Source organism: Triturus cristatus, chromosome 3_1 (assembly GCF_964204655.1).
Source record: "Triturus cristatus chromosome 3_1, aTriCri1.1, whole genome shotgun sequence".
NCBI lineage: Eukaryota > Metazoa > Chordata > Amphibia > Caudata > Salamandridae > Triturus > Triturus cristatus.
In genome coordinates, this window is record NC_140583.1 from 1,091,577,473 (window position 1) to 1,091,593,664 (window position 16,192).

The 16,192-nt window shown below is 41.0% G+C and overlaps 1 protein-coding gene across 1 annotated transcript in view; it reads left to right on the forward strand.

Annotated features, from left to right (window-relative positions):
* TECTA (tectorin alpha) overlaps window positions 1-16,192 on the forward strand; it is a 345,850-nt gene that overhangs the window by 321,572 nt on the left and 8,086 nt on the right. The window contains exons 17-20 of the mRNA XM_085646453.1: window positions 368-570; window positions 2,023-2,186; window positions 2,274-2,522; window positions 8,383-8,545. Of these exons, the coding sequence (XP_085502579.1) occupies window positions 368-570; window positions 2,023-2,186; window positions 2,274-2,522; window positions 8,383-8,545 (779 nt within the window). The remainder of the gene's footprint in view (window positions 1-367; window positions 571-2,022; window positions 2,187-2,273; window positions 2,523-8,382; window positions 8,546-16,192) is intronic.

Below are 16,192 nucleotides of genomic sequence, written 5' to 3' on the forward strand. Positions count from 1 at the left end.
TAAGAATAAAAAAATATGCATAAAAAAACAAAGATGTTAAGTCACAGATCAGCAACAGTCATTAATTCCCCAATTGCGTTGATGGAAAAACATACATTAATAAACAAAGCTGAAAACTAAACTGAAAGAAGTGCAAATCATTGGCGATAGACAAAATGCTGGATCAAAGGTGAAGGGTTTGAGGTCTTTCTGTAATAGGGTGTAACGAGAAGGCCTTTTTGATATAGGTACAGCCAGGGCAAAGACATGTATTATTACATAGGAACATGGATTTTTAGATATAAGGAATCCTTTTGTAGTAGAGGTGATTGAAAGTGTAGAAATGTAATCCATGTCCCATCTCATCACTTGTTGGTTTTATTTGTAGACACACATGATATCATCGATGCTGAGGTGATTTGTAAAGCTGCCCAGATGGAAGTTTCTATATCAAAATGCAAGCTTTTTCAGCTTGGCTTTGAACGGGAAGGTGTGCGCATCAATGACCGCCATTGCCCAGGCATCGAGGGGGAAGACTTCATCTCGTTTCAGATTAATAACACAAAGGGGAACTGTGGGAACATTGTCCAGGTGAGACAGTGAAACTTTTATTCTGTTGTCTAGCATACATCATTGAGAACTGTGGAGAGATGAGGCTCTGCCCTCCAGGGCCCTCCAGGACTGTCCTCAGAGGTCATACTTTGCAACTGCTTAGAGGCTTTACTTTTAATCTGCCATAAATATTGAGTGGCACATTTTTTCTTCACTATGAAAAAGTCCAATTTCCCATAAACTTTTATGAAGTACCATTTTATTTTTGATGAATGAGGCAGATGCTAAGAAAACAGCATTTGGGTGGATACTTTGAAAGCAACGAGTGAGTAGCTCATCACCAGAAAATATGATACAATTAGCACACTTAAAAAGCATTGGCATTGCCAATAGGTCTGGCTTTAAAGGAATGTTGAATGGTAATGAGAAGCATTACAAGTTGGTCACATGGGAATGGATATGTATTTGTCTGGAACCAAAGAACTATTGAATAATATTGGTGTTGGTAAACAGGTCACGTGACAGTTGCACTGTCAAGTCAGAATAATTAAAAACCCATGTAGGTTAATGATTGACCTCCTCCCATCTGTGCTGCTGCCAGACAAAATCACCATAAATTATCTAGTTAGCTAAGACACTTCAATAGTATTGCAATGTCATGTATGTGTCCCTGAAAGTTCAACCTCTGGCAGCTAGATAAATAAACAAAATGATCACAGTTGTGTAGAGGGCAAGATTTATTTTGTGGAAGAATACAACTTCTGCCCAATCAAAACATGTACTCCTGCCTCCCAACATATGGACTGAGTCAAAGCCCCACTCCTGGTGATTTTCACATAATTGTGTGGTGACAGTTGCGCTGTCCAGCCAGACCCTAAAAAGCAGCTAAGTTGCGAGAGTCAGTGAGTCCCAGAGTGACTATGTCATAACATGATCTGCCGTGCACAATGCACACACGGTGTCCCACCCGTATATGAGAAAAAATCTAGTTAAGACTGCAGGAAGAAGCGAATAGAGAACCAAACACGCATACCAATGTTCCAGCTGCACCTATTTCTACATAGCATCTAGATATTATAGTTTGATTTTTTATTGATTTTACCATGTGTGCACTCAAGGAAAATTGCATTAGGAGTAAAAAAAGAGCATTTGGACCAATGCTTACACATTTACATTTAATGATTACTTTTTTCAATAGTGGCCAGCACATTCATTTTCTCATTTGGCTAATATATGGCTGCATTTGCCATGGAATGTGTGCTAATAGGGTTTCCTAATGGGTGGATGAGTAATTTGTTTTTACACTTCTGATAACATTGAGGACCTCTTCATCATTAAAGGTAAATAATGTAATTTAGTAAAGGGGAATGTATAATTAAAATATAAGAAAAACATTAAATATAACTTGTCTGCTAACTTAAGATATCTTGTTATATGATCATATGTTAATGCTTTAATGTCAGATTTATGTTTTTTTATTTCACTCTATAGTCCAATGGCACTCACATAATGTATAAAAATACGGTCTGGATTGAGAGTGCAAACAACACAGGGAACATCATCACTAGAGACAGAACAATAAACGTGGAGTTTTCTTGTGCGTATGAGCTGGATATCAAGATCTCCTTGGATTCAGTAGTTCGACCAATGCTTAGGTGAGGTGCATTGAAAATGTATCCCCTTTGTTTTGTTTTACTTGTGTTTTTCTATGGCAAACTCACTGATCTTCTTGCACCCCTCAGTGTTATCAACTTGACCGTCCCAACTAAAGGCGGCAGCTTTACTACCAAAATGGCACTTTATAAGAATTCATCTTACAAGCATCCTTATCGGCAAGGAGAGGTAGTGCTCACCACACGAGATGTCCTATTTGTGGGAGTGTTTGTTGTGGGAGCAGATTCCACGCATCTGATCTTGACGCTTAACAAGTGCTATGCAACTCCATCGCGAGATAGCAACGATAAGCTTCGATACTTCATCATTGAAGGAGGGTGAGCATTCCATATTTATAGGGGACTTGCAACTGGTCTTTCCTTTGGAGAATATGTGATGGGTGCATGTATGGTTTTAAAAGGTTCTGTTCTCTGCTGCGGTTAGGTACTCGTGATATACATCCTGCCCTACTTTTAAATGTCAAATGCTAGTCTTGAAAAGTCTAGTTGACTCTGAGGTTCTGAAAGGTTTGTAGACCCAACACTTCCACTAAAGACTTATCAAATATGATCTCACCCATGTAACTTGTATTTAATGTCATGTGACTTAATTTCATTCTGTTTCATATTCATGACATGTCAATAAGACACTGCCTTTTAGTGTTCATGCAAGACACATGTGATTGTGACATAATTAGCCAGTTATTAAGGTGCACCGGCCTATCAGGGAGTCGATATTCACTAGAGCCAAGATCTCATTTGGCACTCTGTGGTTCCTTGCCAGGAACTGGTGGCATCATGTGTTATGTGATCCATGATTTCTCTCAATGAGCACTCTTAATCAGTTTGGGCGTGTTATTTTTTAGAATTGCTATATGTACAGATACAATTTCAAAAATATCTAGGCAGCGGCTAAAATCAGACAAAAACTTACATATTTTATGTTTGAATTCTCTCTGATCAATAAAATAACTTGATCCAGTAAACTAGAAACTTAATTGCCCAATCCAAGAATGTGGGTCACTCCAGTGAGGAAGCATTAACTCATGGTGTCCATTGCAGAATAATTTGCAGGAGTAGCAAATTGAGGAAGCTACTACATTGCCATGCTGCTGAAAGATTAGTGAGCTGAAAACAAACACATTGAGGCTATGTTCACAAATGTTCCAAAATGGAAAATAAAATATTACAATTACTATCAGTGGCATAACATTATTGTGGGCATGAAGTGGGAAGAGGAGTAATAAGTGATTCAACATTTTACAGTAAAATTATAACTGGTGGTATGGAATATTTCTCTGCTGTCCTACATCCACTGTGCACTCATCTCTAATCTGAGTGCTCTTATTTTACCCCGAGCACATCATTTCAGACATTTGTGAAGGAGATACTATCTTCTGGTAAACTGCCTATCTGACACCAGTACAACTGTTTTTAATCATAAATTACCCCCTTCTTTACAATGATATGCTCCTGTGAAAATCGCTCTAACCACCTCAACCATACTACCTTGCCTACTTAAATCAGCAATGCTTGACAATAGGCTGATGTATGTAGCATGCCACTCATTAAAATGAACTACACTGGAGTACAGGGTCCCTCCTACTGAAACTCAGTAGTCAGCCAGGAATTAGTCACAGAACATTCTTTGAGCATTTTTCTCATATCCACAACATTTCAAATATTCACATAGCCACCATAGATACATATCTAACTACAATAATTTTAATCAGCACCTAAACCTACAATCAAATTCTTGTCTTCAAATATTCTAGGACAGGAGCCAGAACAGTAATGACCCATGTCCTAAAATAAGTTAGATAATAGTAGATTCTCCTAGTATTTGAAAGTATGTCAACAATTGGGTGGGGTTACTTATGTGTAATTGATATTTTGGCAATCTATATTGTTTCAACATGCTTTTTCAACTTAATGTATTATCTTTGTTTATATGATAAAAGGCACCAGACATAAAAACAATCTACTCTTTGAAGTATTACACGCCTACCAGGTCCATAGATTGTGATGCCATATGAGTACCTAAAACAAAGTGCAATCTGTAAACCCATAATATGATCTTGGTCATTCCATCCCTCACATTGTTGAATACATGTTCAAGTCAATTCAAGTCAAGAATTGCTTTATTCAGTCTACGAGAGATCATAAAAGTACATAAAAATATGATATATACATTGAGTGAATTTCCATAACAATAATCAGGCTATAATATAAAAGCTTATAAAGGCATAAAAAACATAAATACAAATATATTTACCAATTTAAAAACAAAATGACCTACAACAATCCCTCCAATGTCAACCACACAGACTAATTATACAGACTGTAATTTATAATATAGGAACCACCAAATTTGAGCCCGCCAAATGTAATCCCGAATGAGCATAATACACTTGATTTCTTGGCCAATAAATAAATGTATAGAAAACATTATTAACATGATAATGACCAAGACAAGAAAACATAGTAAAGTGTATTGTGTAAAAAGAAGAAGAAATGAAACACTCAAATGGGATCCCCCAGCAGTTCAAGTTACTTTCTCAGCCTCAATGATGAGGCGAGGAAGCAAGCAACAGCGTAATTTGAGTGCACATCTGGAAATAGCGTAAAAACATTAAGGTGGGCCAAACCTGAACAAAATGCAAAGATTTCAACAGAGGCAATAAAAAAACATTTCTTTGAGAGGTCTCATAAAAACTACAGAAAAAGACGAAATGCAAGAAATCCTGTGGGAAACATTATCACAGGTACAGCGACATAACTTCATGCTCCACGTACCGGGTTTGGGGTATGCCAGCAGCATACGACACCGAATAAACCATAAATCTGGTGAGGAGGAAACAATGTTGAACATTAAGAGTGCCAAGCAAATAAAGTTCAATGGCAAGACCTGTTACAATCAATGCATGTCCATGATCGAAAGGTTTCATAAGTTCAGTTGCCTCCCTCTCACTTTTCCTCCACAACAGGAAAGTGTCCCTGGTTCATGCTATATCTGCTTTTGTTATGGAAGAGGGTGACTCAAACAAAGCAGGCCTACCCAGTTTAGCAAAGGTATCCCTGATATTTGTCAGTCATCTAACTGATCTTCACCCATCAAGCTCCAAACAATCCTTAACTATCTCTCAGTCTAGATGGTTTTCCAATCGCACCCAGATTGTAACCCATCTAATCAAGGGGTGGAGGGAGATGAGTTCCGGCAGAAATGACAACCGTAACTCCTCATGAACCATAAATGCGAAGGTAGAAGCAGGAACCGCTAATAAGCACCTACAAAAGCCATTTTCAACCACTTGGAGTTCCTTTGAGTTGGCATAACCCCCGACATCACTACCATAGGTTGCTACTGAGACACATTTAGCTTGGTAGATCTTAATCCGGGCATGAAGTGGCTTGCTACCTATTCTTGTGGAAAAGGCAAAAAGAGCGCCAATAGTTTTTGATAGTGCTAGTCTCTTAGATTTTATCAGGCGACCCCACGTAGTTCGATCGTCAGAAACAACTCTGAAATAAGTGTAAATCTGGACCAGAGACAACCTGATACCCATGGACATGAAAATATCTCAGCTTGGTCTTTTTGAGTCCCAGCACCATCACCTGTGATTTTCTATAATTAGTAGAGAGATCTAAATTGTTCATATATTGCACAAAACCATCAAGTAATGTCTGAAGAACCCAGGGCTGTTCCTGTCAGTAAAACAGCGTCATCTGCATATCTCAGTGAGGGGATCTGACAATAACCTATTTGTGGGCAGTCAACTGGCTTATCAAGTAACCTGCCCCCCACAAGTCAATCACATACAGCATGTACAGAGTTTCTAACTCCCCTCTTCAGTCAGAAGGAGGTAGAACAAGACCCATCTATATTAAAACGTACTACCGCCCTCATGTTTCTGTGTAACTCACTGAGAAAACTAACAATAGCTATGTCTTGGCCCGTGTTCAGCAAAATCTGCCACAGTTTATATCTATTCACCTTATCAAAGGTGAAAGATAAGTCCATATATGCCATAATGATCCTGATTTAACAAAAATGTGTTTGCTGATCAGCATATAAAAATGTAAACACTGACTACAGGTGCCCAAACCCAGTCAGAACCGATACTTCAGGTCAGATAAAACAGACCCCTCCTTTGCCCAAGTCATGGCTCTTTCTAGGATCACGCTGCCCATTACCTTGGCGGCCGATTCTATCAAGGAAATGGGCCTGTAGCAACATGGGAAATTCATGGAGCTCTTTTTATAGACAGGGATAATGAATGACTAGGAGCATGAATGTGGTAACCCCATACGTGTGACCAGATTAAATAGTTGAGTTACAATCAGGGCCCACAAGCTAGGTGATATCTTAAACAGGTCATCAGGAATCCCATCAGGGCCATGGGCCTTGTGACTTGTCATACGTTAATTGCCAGCTAAATCTTCTCCACATCAAATGTTAAAATACACTCTTATGGTACATGAAGCTATGAATGGGGGCTCATTCGAACAAACACCATTCTCAGATCCATATATGCACTCAAAGTGCTCAATCCATTTCTCGGTTGGGATGTGGGAGGAGGTGGCATGGGCTCCATTGTCATTAAATAGAGGATGATAAACTGTCTCCCAGAATTGGTAACTATCCGCCTTGGTCAAAGCCTCATCAGGTCAGACCAGGAGTCCTCTCTGAGATCCTTTTCCCTCCGCTGTATTGCCTGCTTATATGCTCTGCATCTGCATGATATTAGGCATTGATCTTTGGGTTGGGCTTTAAGCGCAGACAATAGTATTTTATGGGTGTCAGAACAATCTTTGTTCAACCATCTGGGTTTATTGTTGATAACGGTTTTGGGAGGAAGGGACAATCTGGTTCTAGCATCCAATTGGATCTCCAGGTACGAACCAAGACAATCAACCTCATCAAACAAATTCCTCAGGTACAATTCAAATTCCTTGCCCTTAGCAACTACTACGCTCTTCAAAAAATCTTCAGGGTCAATTTTTGACCATTTCAATATTCTTCCCTGATCAGTTACTTTGCCATCCAACTGGAATGTAGTACTATGTGCAGGGAATTCTACAAACAAGCAGCTACTAATATTGACAAAGACCAGTGATATTTACATCAGAGGAAAATAACCAATTTGGCAATGGTGCAGTAACAAAAATAAACTCTAGTGTAGAATTCTTGCCACGGCCTACAAAAGTGGAAGAAAAGTTACCATCCAAATTTTGAAATTATTTGGTCATTGCACATTCCAGATTAATCTCCACTAAAATATTATTCAAGTATACATGTTCAACTGTATGTGTTGCAGGTGTCTTGAGCAGTGCAGCTTAAATATTTCTAGCATGATCACTGTTAGGTTAGAGTCTTATGATGAACAGAATACATCTGATCTCACTGAAGTTGAAAATAATATTGAAACCCTACCCAGCATACACAATGACCAAAAGATCTATGCATTTAAACAGTCACAAACTATATTAAGGGTATGATTAAAGGCATGCAACATTTTCAAAAGTTACTTTTGACGATTGTAAAGGTTTTTGTTTTATTTCACCATTGGTGTGAAGTTAGAGAAATAAATAAAAACAGCTCATGAATAATCTTTTAGTCAGTCAAAACGTCTTTATTGCGATCATTGTGATCATAAAAGATACAACCATTATATACAATAATAACATTTTTGTGTAAATTCATTTGACAATAATACGCATTATAAGAACACTAACAATTAAAAAAAATATCAGTAAAAAGTTTTTAAATAAGTTACATTCCATTATAAAACTATGAAGTAAAAACAATGAATTAAAACGGGGATAAAGTACTCGAAGCACGACTCATGGCTATAATCTTTCAAAGACAGATTTTTGAGGGAGAAAAACATACAAATGTAACTTATGACAAAAAGTCAGAAAATTATGAGAAAGTTCTGCATGTTTGCTGGAAATTTTAGAAATAAGGCAAAGATTTTTCAAATGTGAGAAACTTTGCAGTTTTATAAAGCTTCAAAGCTTTTCAACTTCCCAGAACCTCGCTGACAAATTTGTAGCTTTATACACCCCATAATTGTTACACAACTCATGGGTAATAGGTGTTAAAAGATGTCTGTAATTGGATCTTTCTAGTAGGAATGTTCAATTATAATCATGGTTAGAAATATTCATGCACTATGTTTTTCTTCAATTATGTCAGATGCCCAAATAATAAGGACAATACCATCGGGATTGAAGAGAATGGCATGTCCTTGACCTGTCGATTTCACGTCACTGTGTTCAAATTCATTGGCGATTACGATGAGGTACACTTGCACTGTGCAGTGTCGCTATGTGATTCAGAGCAAAATTCTTGCAAAATAGTAAGTATTTTTTCATTTTATTTCAAAGAACAAATTATAATTTGGTAGTTCTTCAGCTTCTGCAAGCCAGTCAGTCAAGAATAGCTTTATTCGGTTAAACATTTTAAAATCATCAAAGCATACGACGATATTTCATATTGCAATTAGTTACAGTTACAATAGTCTAATATTCCACTAATACAATACCAAATAAACACAATTAACAACATTTCATAAATAATAAATGATACAATATGATTGGCAGATAATCACAATAAAAAGTATATCATCCAAATGATTCTGCAGTTTTTACGGATCCCATAAAACCAGTACTAGTTCATTAATCCACATTCTCCAACTATTAAAACAATACTAAAAAATGTGGGGAGGTTACTAAAAGGACAGCGCCCTATTTCTACACCTGATAACCCCTGTAATGTAGCTGGCTACCCCGAAACATACCAGTGGTGACCCTAGCATTTGCAGATAAACAGAAACAGATGGAATGGTTTGTTAATATAGGTCAGGTATAGCTGGATCTCTCTACCTATGCTTAGCATGACAAACCTCCTGACTGCCGGCTTTCCCAGTTCCCCTCCTTCCCTCAGTAACATCGCTCTACTCAAGAACTGAGTCTTAACGGCCTTTATTTCTATTTTACTCAACGCACTTGGTCTATCAAACAATTCGAGGCAGCCGAGTGACTCCAAGTTAGTTTTAATATATCGAAACCATGGGATAGACATGGCTTTGTCAAGAGACAAACAATCTTGGATAATAAGTTGATTTAGGTTCGGAGGATGCTGTGCCCAAACTCTCAACCAACCTAATAATGGAGCCACAGAAATTTGATCAGTAAGATAACCTACCCCCAAGTCTTCATGAATATTAAAAATAGGAGCAGATGGGGGGAGTGACAGCAATTTCCGAAAAAAGGCATTTTCTACTGATTGGATCTCTGTCGAAGCCTTATAACCCCATACCTCGCTGCCATATAGGGCCATAGGAACACATTTAGCACTATATATCTTCATAAGAGCGGGTAGGGGTTTACAACCCAAACGTTTAGCAAAGCCCAACAGCGCTCCTGTCGCCCTAGCAAGAATATTCTTTTTCTGGGCGCATTGCATGACCCAAGTTCTCCTGTCATCAAAGACAATCCCCAAATATGGGAAGGTCTGCACTTTTGTGAGCTCCTGCCCATTACAGTAGAATTTAGCCTTTTTCGCCCCCCCACGACCAATTGACATGGAATGTGATTTTTTTAAATTTATTAATAAGTCTAAAGAGACCATAAAATCATTAAATCCGTTTAAAAGGGCTTGTAGGCCTCTCGCGGTTCTTGACAGCAAAACCGTGTCGTCGGCATACAGTAAAGTGGGAATCAATTTTGAGCCGGCTCTGGGTATATCCTTACTGGTCGAAATTAAAGCCTCACCCAGATTATTAATGTACAGCGAGAAAAGCAGGGGAGCAAGAATGCACCCCTGTCTTACCCCTCGCTTTACCTGCCAAGCTTCTGACAGACTGCCGTCATCATTGTAGCGGACGACTGCGGTAGTGTCCTCGTGAATAAGCGCCAGGAAGGATATCAACACCGGGTCAAGCCCCAATACCACTAGGGAGGCCCATAATTTTTGACGATTTACAAGGTCGAAAGCAGTGGACAAATCCATAAATGCTAAGTGTAAGTCCCCCTGCTTAGCGACCGTGTGCTTCCCAATGATAAGATGTAAGTTGAGGCATTGACCCACGGTGCCCTTTCCTTGTCTAAATCCATACTGTAAGTCAGAGATTATGGATTTATCTTCCAACCAATATGTTAATCTAACGAGAACTACTTTACCCATTATCTTCCTGGCAGAATCCAAGAGAGAGATAGGCCGATAACATGCCGGATCTTCTCTTGAGCCTTTTTTGAATAATGGTACTATAACTGCTTTGCCCCATGACATAGGGGCACCCGCCTTTGATACTGCATTAAAACAGAAGTTAAAAGCTTTGCCCAGTACCTTGAATCTGCTTTATAAAGGTCCGCGGGGACACCGTCCGGACCTGGGGCTTTACCTTTTGCCATTGACTCAATGGCCTCCAGCACTTCGTCATCCTTAAAATGAATTTTTGACGCTTGATTAATATCCCCGTAGTTTACTGGATTAAATTGATGAATTTCAGAATAAAGACCACTGAAGTGGGCCACCCATTTGTCTGGTGGGATAAGACAGTCTCTATTTGTATTCTCCAACTCGTCAAACAGTGGACTATTAATCACCTTCCAGAATTGGATGCTATTTTTTAAAACACTTGCTTCTGATAATTCATCCCATGCCAAGTTTCTTAACTGGGTTTTCCTTGCCTTTATCGCTTTTTTATAGGACCTTCTTGCCTCTACAATCTTACTTGAGTCTTTTCCACTTTCTTTTAATGCCGACAGGAGTGCGGAATGAGCACTAGAGCAGGCATGATCAAACCAATTTTTAAATTTCTTAGACCTTGGTCTCCCGTGGTGGGTTAAATTGCCCACTACCTGTTTTGTTATTCTCTCGAAAGCACCAAGGATTTCCACTGGTTGCGACTCTATTGACAAACATATGCTTAAATCCACGATGTTACTATTGTACAAATTCTCGAGGAAATCAGCCGGGGTGATAACATCCCATCTCAAACGTCTTCCCTGATTTTTAGAAACTAGGTTTAAGTTAGAAATCGTAGGCAGAGGATTAGCCCTCATCAAAGCCTTAATATTAATTTCCATAGTGAGCTGATTGTGATCACTTAAGGCATTTTGAGTGACACAAAAGGTACCTATAAGGTCCTTCAAAAGACAAGAAACAAAAATATAATCAATCGTACTATGATGGCCTTGTCCAGTGAACGTGGGGACAGGAGACAAAGAATCTTGTACAGGAGCAAATAAGTGAAGGGCAGATACAATACTCTCTAGGTACATCCCACCCTTAGAATGTTCAAAGTGAGTTACCTCTTGAGGGCAGAGATCATAATTAATATTTTCAAAACAATTAAGATGACATGCATGAATATTAAAATCGCCAAAAAGTAAAAGAGAATAAGGTGTAACATTACTTGCATCAAACTCGTCCAAGAATGTAAACAGTGCTTTTAGGTGCTCTAGTTCATCAGACCTAGTAAGTGAGTTATAAAAATTCACCACTAATAATGATGGCAAATTTGCACCTTCAAGTTTAACCTTCAAGCATTTTACCTCCTAGCCTACTGTTCAAATCTATATGATGTCCATGATAATCGAAGCTATTTGCAAATAGTTTCATTTGCCTTGACCTTTGTGAAATTGAGTGATGCTTTTAGTTTACTTCTGTCTAAAAAGGATGATCAACTGACCAAACTTGAGTTGATTGCATATGATTGGATATGAACAGTTCCTAATTATTATTCACCTGCATCAGAACTACTACCAAACATCAACTGCCAGCCGTTTCCTTTTCTTTTCATCATCATATTTCAGGCTACATCACTTCAGACCTCCAATTTTCTTTCAAAGGAACAAGCTGCCCATTCACATATTAATGTCCTACCTTCTATTATACGATTTTACAACAGAGCTATCACAATTTCCTCCAGCAATGTTTCATTCACCTCTTTACATCATCTAATTTCTCATTCTCCTTTCACCCAGCACTGCATTTTTCCATCAGAAGGATACCCTTGCTGGTGCCACACACATTATGAACCTGCATGCTGCTAATAGCCTACCTATGATGGGCTAGAGAGTAACAGTTCTATTTGTAAAACGTTAGCCAGGGTCAAGCCAAAATTACACTTAGAAAAAATATGGCCTTATTCATGAAAATGATGCTACTCATATACAAGGAGAAACATTTTCCCAAGCACAAATGTACCTTCAGAGCACACGTCACTGTGAGCCAACACAACCCATTGTGTGTAAACTCACTGTTAGAACTGGGGGTCTCCAGTTGGCTGAGGTAGGTACCTTAGTCCAAATAGGGACCCTTGCTTCTAGTCAGGGAAAGGGAGTTACACTCTGAAGATAATCCCTGCTCACCCCCTTGGTAGCTTGGCACGAGCAGTCAGGCTTATCCCAGAGGCAATGTGTAAAGCATTTGTGCAACACACACTCACGTCAGCAACACACTAGGCACACCACAAAAGAAACTCCACACAAGGTTATATATAAAAATAGCCTTTGTATTATTCAAAACACATTAGAATATTAATCACACAATATACACTGTGCCCACTGGCACTAGGCAATATTCACAGGGGATTATATATAAGACAGGGCCAATTGGGCCACTGTCAGAACCATTAGAACACACTTAGTAGTAAAATGAAACAACCAGTAACTACTGGCACAGACACTTTGCATAAATCACATTAAGCATAAGCTGTAGGCATATACACATTATGCATCATCCTAAAACACATAAGCATAAACACATTATGCAGTAACTCAGCAGTGCACCCTAGTAACACTGCCACAAAGTGCATACATCACCTTAGGGCCTTGCGCCCTTTAACCATCACAAAAAAGGGGCCCCCGGCCAACTGGCCTTTCACGAGGGATCAATGCCCTATGTCCACAAAGGCAGGGCTCCTACAGGACCTTCTACTTGGCCTCCTCGTTGCAGCTGCCCGTGCTCTCACAGTCCAGCTGGGAAGATCAATGAGGCACTGGCACTCACTGTGCCGGGGGAGCCCCACTTTGAGACTCTGAACACAAATGTGCCCCTCCGTTGCAGCTGCCCGCAATTGCGGTGCAGCTTAGATAATCAGGCACTGGCCCTACCGTCCCTTGTGAGCTCATTCACTGGGCTCTTTGGGTGCCTCTGCTGGCAGGGAGGAGGCACCGACAACGTGAAGAACGGAACACCACTCACCGGGGCCTCCTAACTGCATGGGGGAAGGCACCGACAATGCCTCGACAGTCCCCCCTTCCAGGGCACAACTCGGCACTACTGTGCCTCCGACGAGCACCAACAATGCTCCCGCTTAGCCCCCACTCCCCCTTCATGGGACCACGATGAAGGCGGAGTGGGCTCCCACCAGGACATAGGCTCTGCGGTGCCTCCTGACTTCACCGGGGCACACAGAGAGGCGGCGATGGAGCCCGCAACCAGCTCTGGACTCGTCTGCCACCTGCGAGGCCCCCACCAGCACACGGGAGCCCCGCCATCCTCTCGGAACGCTTGGCCTTTCTGGACTTCACCCGGGCCCCCTCCTGGGACCCAGGACTTTGAAATGGAGCCCGCGAGGCTCCGGACAGCCGAGAGACAGCAGGCCCGCCCACCTCCAGGCAGCTTTTCCTGACTTCCGGGTCACGTTGGCAGCAGCCCGGTGACTCTCCTTTGGCGCAGAATGTGGGGTGGGCTCCCACAACAAACTTCAGATGCGGGGTGGGCACCCGCTTGTCAATAATGCACAAATGCGGGGTGGGCACCCACAAAAGTAAAGGCAGATAAAGGGTAGGCTCCCGCTGGGTGGGCCATGCATGGGGGAATCCCTACGCTCGGAATTCCCTCAGCAGACACCTCTGCAGCGCAATGCCAGATGCCAGCTCCTCCCAGCAACAAAAAGCCAGCGCTCTTCGGAATAGAAGTAAAGTGCTCACCAAGCGCTATAGTCCAAAGTCCAGGGGGCACAGCTGGGTCCAGGAAGGCCAGCACACAGGGCCCTCCAGCAGGGAGGCAGTCCCTCATGGCGGCCTCCTCCTGGGGCCCAGCAGCAGCAATTCTCCCCAGGCAGATGAACAGCAGCCCAAACACATGGGGCTCTAATACTTATACCCCTCAAAGCCTTTGAAGTCTTTGTGCTTATGGGGCACTGAGCCCTGTCTAAATCAGTTCTGGGAGTCTCCCTGCCAGTGACACCATTTTCCTTTGATAGTGGGGGTCTGGTTCCTCAATCACTCAGCAGGAGATGGAGCTATTGTTTTATGACGGCAGCCCAGGCCTCTTCATCTCCAAGGGCTACTCCTCCCCCCTACACTCCAGATGCAGGTCAGCCTGTTGCTGTCTCACCTCATCCCCTGGTTCAAGACATTCCCCAGGTCCTATCACTTTCAGATCCAGACAGTCAATCCACAACCAGGCAGCGACACACAGAAATGTTAGAGCACAAAAACCCAGCCACTTCTAAAAGAGTGGTTTCTAAACACACAATGCAAAAACGACCTTCACAAAAAGATGTGTTATTGAATTGTGAGTTCAGGCACACTAAACTTCACCTCTCCATCTTAAGCCTATTGGCAGATAGGCTGGAAACATATTACACAATCTCCCCATTCTGTCCTATGGGCAAGATGGCCTTTCAACAGTGAAACCGAAATGGAGAGTATTTCACTGTTAGGACATGGTACACACCTCAGCACATGTACTACCTTTCACATACACTGCACCCTGCCCAGGGGGGTATCTTGGACCTACCATAGGGGTGTCTGATGTGCATACAAAGGGAAGGGTAAGGCCTGGCAAGTGGGTGCACTTGTCAGGACAACATGCAGTTTTAACAAACTGCGCGCAGGCACTGCAGTGGCAGGCACAATTAGTGCTGCATGCCCACTAGTAGCATTTGCATTACAAGCCCTGGCACACATAGTGCACTTTACTAGGGACTTTACTTGTAAGGCAAACATACCAATCATGGACAACCAATTACCATTACACTTTACACAGGGAGCACTTGCACTTTGACACTGATCAGCAGTGGCAAAGTGCCCAAAGCAACTAAGTTGGCAACACCATGTCAGAAAAAAGGTCTAGGGGGGAGACAAAATGTTTAGGGAACTTTAGCCAAAAAGGGCCAAGTCCAACACTCACATTTACCTTGATAATGATGTTTATGTCCTAAGTTAGCTGTTGTAGGCTGAAATAACTTTCATAAATTGGGTTGTAACCCATACATGATCATATATGATTCCTAAATAAGAACAGATTTGTTTTGTATTTGTATTTGTTTATCTGTGAGACATATATGCGTTTCTGTGTGGACATTTTTCCTATGCTCATACACATATGATGCAAATCTTTTTTCCCACTAATATAAGGAAGGTCGCACTAACCAAAGAATGATCAGGGGAATGTAATGCAAATTAGTTTGTTGCACACAATCTGGTTACTTCCTAGGTAGTTACAAAAATATAGAAATGGACTTTGCGGAGGTGCCAAGCCTCTTCCCTACATCAAAATGTATCAAGTGTGGTGCGGAAATTGAGGGAAATTGCTCAAATTTGTTCAGCTTTTCCACAACCTGTGTAGCAAGAGTTACCATATGAATTACTCCAACACAGAAATAATACCTAAAAAATAATTTGTCAATTTTGCTAACATATTTTGTCATGTATGCAAAGCATGCTTGATGTACAGTGTTGGTATATAAAAATTGTCGAGTTAACCAATGTATGTGAATGTGGCATTCAAAGGTACATAGCTTATGACATGCCAACCGTATGCACAAGTGATAAAGGAAATAGACGTCAATATCCATTAAGTAATGAATTGCTCATATATGTGGATATTACACGGCATATTGTTTACAAGTAGCATTTTATATTTGTTGACTTAAGTCTTTATTAACCCCTTGAGTGCCCTGCCCTTTCCCCGCCCTGTGCCACGCCTTTCATTAGCGGGCGGGGTTCATGAAGAGATAGTCTCGTCATGGGCACAGCGCAAC